Here is a 5697-nt window from a genome sequence, read left to right on the forward strand (position 1 = left end):
ATCTTGAGCACATCCAAGGGCGACGTGCACGAGCGGGTGACGCAGCCGGCAACGGCGCCGGCGACGACCGAGCGGAGGCCATTGACGTTGGACGATGTCGTCGACATGTCAGATACAATCCAAAGGCAAAGTGAGCTTGTCGATGGCGACAACGCGAGGCGACAGTGATGTAAAATCGACCAATCGCATGGCAGCGATTTCGTCGTCGTACGAGCATTTGCATGCATACACTTGCAAGCAAACAAACGGCCTATCCCGTGCAAGCGATCTATTCAAATGCTCAACTTCAACAAGAATCGCAGCCAATCACAATCGGCGTTGCCCGTTCTAGAAGCTCCATTAGCCGAGCGCAAGCCTGCATTGGGAGGGCTCGCAGCAATGCAGCATCGGAAACAAGCAGATTCCTCTCGACCAAACTATGCCTTGTCGAGTGTAGCTGTTTGTCGACTCCGGTCCAGGAATGCGTGGGGCAGTCGGAGAGACTGGTCGAAACGATATCTTGCGCATCCCCGCCTGGCTATGCTTGCCACGGTGGAAGGTCCATCTTTAGATGCGGAGGTTTCGAGAAGGTGCTCCCTTGCACGGTTTTTCCTGCTGAAAAGTCGAATAGAAAACAAGGTTTTATGAAGGGCATGATCCATGCTAATAGCATTCAGTGTCGTCTGGCGTGAACCAGTATCGAGGCTCAGAATGCGACCCGATCTTAATACTGCGTTTTGATTGGTCCGGCCGCAACGTCGTGATCAGTCCGGGTGCCACGTGGCATCTTATGACATGGATCTTCAAGCCATGACGCGGTGGTACACCATGGCATTGCCTCCGGCTGGCATAGCTCGTCAGTCGCGCGACTTCAAGGAAATGTGGATACGGGTCGTCAAGCTAGACACCAAGCAGCTGCCTCATCGAGAAACAATTCGTAGGAGCAGCCTGGATGATTCGTGCATTTTTGAAAAATATAGATGTGTCTCCCGCGGCTGACTTTACGTGAAGGCCCCAATGTGATCTGATCGAGCTTGCCCAGCGTCTAGTTTCTGAGCTGCGCTTCTCGAGTCGACCTCGTGCTTGAACATGAAAGCTGACGCGATATTTCTTCTTCCGATGAAAGACGTTGTCGAGAGGCTCCAGCCCATACCAAAATGCACAGGGAGGTCTACCCAAGAAGCGCTCTATCTAGTGTAACTGGAAATACAATCGTTGGAACGTGGGCCCTGCGCTGGCGAGCGCGTCAAGCAGCTAAAACATGCTTGATAGCTCCTTAGTAGTCCTTTCCAACCTCTCGCCCTGCACATCTACACTCTTGTACAACTTCAGCGCTAACGCAAGGAATCGCCGATGACCAGAGATATAATTTAGTTGGTACTGGTACAGAAAATGGTACATAACACAAAAGCAAAACTACAAACCATCACGCGCTGTCGATCAGAAATTTCTTGGCGGCTTCGTACGTCGTAAACATGACGGCCGAGTACGGCACGATGCGCACCATGTTGGGCAACGTGCCTCGGAAGAGCGCCATCGCCCCTTCCTCCGCGACCACCTTGCGGAAGCAGTCGAGCATCCCGTTGTAGCGCTTCTGGCCGAGCTCCTGGGCCTGGAGCCGCTTCTTGACGCTGTCGAACGGGTACGAGATGGTTTGCGCCACCGCGCCCGAGAGACTCCCGATGCCGAGGTAGTCGGTCGTGTGCAGCGTGTCGCGCGACGCGTGCAAGTAGCTCTTGCAGTACTCGTAGCACGCAAACTGGACGCCCTCGAACGGAATCGAACCCACGAGCCCCGACAAGCCGCCGCGGTACAGACCGCGAAGCCCCTCGACAGCGTGGATTTGCTTGAGCACACTAGCAATGCGGTGCGGACCGTCGTTCGCGCGTTGGACGATGATGCGCGTGCGGACGACCTCCATCGGGTACACACTCACGGTCGCAATCATGCCGGCGATCGCGCCAAAGGTCGCGCGGTGCAGATTGCTCGGGCGATGGCCCGTCTCGCTGAACGACGACTGGAGCGAGTCAAAGATGTAAAACTTGACGCCCGAGTACGGCCCGAGGCGGCAACAGCCGGCGAGGTTGCCCTTCCAGAAGCCACGGACGCCCTCGGTCGTATAGAGGCGCTCAATGACGTGGCGAAGCGACGCGCCTTGGACTTGAAAGATGATCTTGAGCACATCCAAGGGCGACGTTGCCGAGCGCGTGACGCAGCCCGCAAAGGCACCGGCCATGATCGACTCGAGGCCACTCGACGCGTTGGCGGCCATGCGATCCGGACAAGGCAAAGGGCAAACTGAGCCATGGGCGCTGCGGCCACGAGCTGCCAGATGGTTTTGAGTAGCCAATCAGCGACGCGTAATTTAAACGCCGTATCGGTTTCGTGCGTCATGGAGCTCCTTCGGAGCTTGACCGGTCGAGCGCAGATGGCGCCAGCGGCACAGCGTTCGAAGCGATCGGTCGGCAGCTGCGCGTCACGACCCCCGACGCCGCAACAGAAATGCACTCGATCTGGTCACGGTTGGATCCTACCGTACTGCTCGTTCTCTCGCGGCCTGCTCGAGCAACTACTGTATCCATCCCACGCGCACTGCACGCGGCAACTCGGCTATTTGTTGAGCTTACGAGCTGCCGAGATTCACCTAAAGCGGCAGAGTAATGATCGGCAGCGCTACCACGTTTAGCACAGGAGCGGGTGGACGAGTTTTCATTGCTGAAGCCGAAAGGGTTATCAGTGTACTAGCGTACTAGTATACTAGCGTACTAGTACTGCGACGGCTGCTAGTACATTCGTCGAGTGGGTGCGCACAGATCGTCCGACGTCGACGGATCTATGTACTGCTCGATCAGGATTCTTCTTCTCGCGACAGCACCAGATGGTGTCGCAACTGCAACGTGCATGGCATAGATACCGCTTGCCGCTTTAATCTGCGGTCTACGAGTCGACTTCGGAACCTTGCATCGTCTTTGGATGACGCGAGTTAAAACCACTGGTCGTGCTGCACGGGACGGTGCCGACTGCCTAGCTAGAAAGAACGAGTGCAGATGCCCCCAGTGGTCACGTTTTCATAGTGCTACAACGACGGCGCATCGCGCAATCTTCTTCCGTTCTCAAAGCGCTTGCGGGCAGGAGACCCTTGCAGGCGAACGACGTCTGAACGTTGTCGAGAAGGCAATGCTGAACGAGCGGCTGCGTGAGCTTGTCCATCAGGCAGAACAGTGACACAGACAATGAGAATGCAATAAATTTAGAGGGATATAGTAGTTGAGCCGACTCTATAGAGGGATATAGTAGCTTAAGCCGACTCTAGAGCGTGGACACTGGGTGATGGCGGCCATGCTCCGTGGTCAAGTACGCCTTGGCCGCTTCGTACGAAGCAAACATGATGGCGGCGTACGGTCCAATGCGCAGGAGGTTGGGTAGCGACCCGCGGTAGAGCGCTCCGACGCCTTCGTCGGCCACGATCCGGCGCGCGCAGTCGACAAGCCCTGCGTATTGCCGCGACGGGCCCAGGTCTTGAGCTTGCAGCCGCTTCTTGATTGTATCAAACGGATACGCGGCAAGCTGTGCAACGATGCCTGAGAGACTCCCCGTGACCAGGATATCGATATGGCTCAGCTCGGCCTTGGTCGGCGTCCAGCGCCACGCCGGCCAGTGGTGGGCCGTAGCGTACCCTTTGCCAAACTCGTAGCAAGCAAACTGGAGGCCTTCAAATGGAATCGCCCCGACGACGCCCGTGAGGCCACCCCGATACAAACCACGGAGGCCCTCGCGGGCGTAGAGCTCATAGAGGCTGCTGCCAATGCTTCGCGTCGGCGCCAAAATGATGAGCCGCGTGCGGACGACCTCCATCGGGTATACGGCCATGGTAGCCAGCATGCCCGCGATGGCACCGTCGACCGCACCGCTCCGAGAATGCTGCGAGTCGTGCAGTGCGTCGTAGACGCAGAATTTGATGCCGCAGTACGGGCCAAGGCGAAGACAGCCGGCGAGGTTGCCCCGCCAGAGCCCCGCAACGCCAGCTGTCGCGTAAATGTCCAGGCACGTGGTACGCAGCGTGGCTACGGCATGGCGCCAGGACGGACGCGCTCGTGTCGTCGAAGTCGCTTGGAGCCGAATCTTGAGCACGTCCATGGGCGACGTGCAGGAGCGGGTGACGCAGCCGGCAAAGACGCCAGCGGCCACCGACTGGCCGCCCGAGAGCTTGGTACTTGGCATTTTGAGGGCACTTGCGCAGTGGCCGCCGAGCTGTTTCTAAATCTTCGATATACTGGTCGCGTCTCTATGCAAAATGACGGTGCAGCAGCATGGCTATGCGACGGTGGCATACACAGGTGGATGGAGGCAGCGACGGGATGTACACGCGCACGATTTCTGCAACGAGCACGGCGAATCGCTGCCGTTGGTGTCGTTGTGACGCGGCGGCGTGTCCTTTCCCGTCCAAACGTAACCCCAACCCTCGCCGACCAGTCCGAGATGCGGACGTGTTGACGTTCAGGCAGCAGGTATCGTCCCGCCGACGTCGTCCTGCATGTCACCGCCCGTCATTATTTGCCATAAATGTAGTTGGGCCATGCAATCATGCCACCATGTTGATGATGGAGCGAGACTCTCTACGCGCCGTACTTGGGCGCAAAGCCGAGACGAAATGCAATTTCCTTGAGCGCCGCGTGGGCCTGCAAGATGCCGTAGCCGCCATGCGCGAGCATCGTCGACGGCTCAAAGCGCTCGAGCGTGTCGGGGCGGACTTGGTCGTGGGCGTAGAAGCAATACACGAGCGCACGCTGGCTACAGATACAAGATGCGCAAACTGAAACAGCAAAAGGATAGTGTCTACCTCTCGAGAGCGTCGGTGCGGTACGTGTTGTGCACCTTGGCCCAGCTCTGCTTGGGCAGCGGGAAGAGCGTGCGGGCTTCCAACCTCCGGTCCGACGGCAAGGTCAGCGTCGGCGTTTCCTGAAGCACACCAAAGAACGTCGTTGGCTGCTCCTGCACGAGCGCTAGCAACGTTGCATCCAGCGCCGCTACAGCAGACACGTCACCGGCCTGGCATCGCAGAGGTGTGGCGTACGGGTGTAGTCGGCACGGTCCATGTACACCAGCGTGAGGTTCCGCGTGGGCTCGCTCGCCGCGGCGCGCGTGCGGGCGGGCAGGTCGTCCAAGGCCACGTGCTCGCACAGCGCGCCGTCATGCACCTCGGGCGAGATGCTCGCCTTGGTTGTCAAGAGCACATGGGGCACATGGTACTGCTTCCTACAGGACGACGATGCTAGTAGGCACGCCCGTGTCAGGAAAATACGCACAGAGAGGGGCTCGCGCCGGCGTCGGCAAGACCAAGGAAGCTACGAAGCGCGGCGTCCTCGACCACGGCCTCGCTGTCCGCGTCGTCGTCTACGCAGTGGCTATCAAGTCGACGTGGCCATGGGCAGGGCTACCGGACGACGCTGCGACGCCCGCACTGCAGCCATGGCGCGCCACATGGTCGAGGAACGCGGTCGACTTGGTCGCATGCTCGGCGCCATCGTCGGCGAGGAAGAGCACGATGGCCCGGCGGGCGACGAGCGACGGCAGTGGCGCAGCCTCGTCGGTGCACATGGCAATATTTTGGAATTTGATCCAATCAAATGGTATCGGGTGCATGGTATTTTGACCAATCACAGGTCGCATGCGGCCTAACCGTGTCAACCAAGATCGTCACGTCGTGTTGTCGTTCGT

General features: G+C 58.6%; 3 protein-coding genes across 3 annotated transcripts; all 3 read right to left on the minus strand.

The window, feature by feature from the left end:
• Positions 1-1326: 1326 nt before the first annotated feature.
• On the minus strand, positions 1327-2265 carry SDRG_16773 (hypothetical protein). Its single transcript, XM_008622992.1, has one exon. It carries the CDS (start codon positions 2249-2251, stop codon positions 1406-1408), a length of 846 nt encoding a protein of 281 aa, XP_008621214.1. The 5' UTR covers positions 2252-2265; the 3' UTR covers positions 1327-1405.
• A 941-nt stretch (positions 2266-3206) lies between these two features.
• On the minus strand, positions 3207-4404 carry SDRG_16774 (hypothetical protein). The gene is made up of 2 exons (XM_008622993.1): positions 4313-4404; positions 3207-4264 (listed from the first exon to the last, which is right to left on the minus strand). Exon 2 carries the CDS (start codon positions 4198-4200, stop codon positions 3289-3291), a length of 912 nt encoding a protein of 303 aa, XP_008621215.1. The 5' UTR covers positions 4201-4264; positions 4313-4404; the 3' UTR covers positions 3207-3288.
• Positions 4405-4548: 144 nt separating this feature from the next.
• SDRG_16775 (hypothetical protein) lies at positions 4549-5589 on the minus strand. Its single transcript, XM_008622994.1, has 5 exons — positions 5418-5589; positions 5286-5373; positions 5054-5235; positions 4820-5006; positions 4549-4770 (listed from the first exon to the last, which is right to left on the minus strand). Exons 1-5 carry the CDS (start codon positions 5575-5577, stop codon positions 4596-4598), a joined length of 792 nt encoding a protein of 263 aa, XP_008621216.1. The 5' UTR covers positions 5578-5589; the 3' UTR covers positions 4549-4595.
• Between the last annotated feature and the right edge of the window lie 108 nt (positions 5590-5697).

Source organism: Saprolegnia diclina (assembly GCF_000281045.1).
Source record: "Saprolegnia diclina VS20 unplaced genomic scaffold supercont1.152, whole genome shotgun sequence".
In the NCBI taxonomy this organism is placed as follows: Eukaryota; Oomycota; class Saprolegniomycetes; order Saprolegniales; family Saprolegniaceae; genus Saprolegnia; species Saprolegnia diclina.

Coding starts and splice junctions, on each gene's coding strand:
- SDRG_16773 (XM_008622992.1), bottom strand. CDS start 2,251: ATGGCCGCCAACGCGTCGAGTGGCCTCGAGTCGATCATGGCCGGTGCC.
- SDRG_16774 (XM_008622993.1), bottom strand. CDS start 4,200: ATGCCAAGTACCAAGCTCTCGGGCGGCCAGTCGGTGGCCGCTGGCGTC.
- SDRG_16775 (XM_008622994.1), bottom strand. CDS start 5,577: ATGTGCACCGACGAGGCTGCGCCACTGCCGTCGCTCGTCGCCCGCCGG. Junction 5,236..5,285: donor GCCGGCGCGAGCCCCTCTCT/GTGCGTATTTTC, acceptor GTCGTCCTGTAG/GAAGCAGTACCATGTGCCCC. Junction 4,771..4,819: donor CGCACCGACGCTCTCGAGAG/GTAGACACTATC, acceptor TTGTATCTGTAG/CCAGCGTGCGCTCGTGTATT.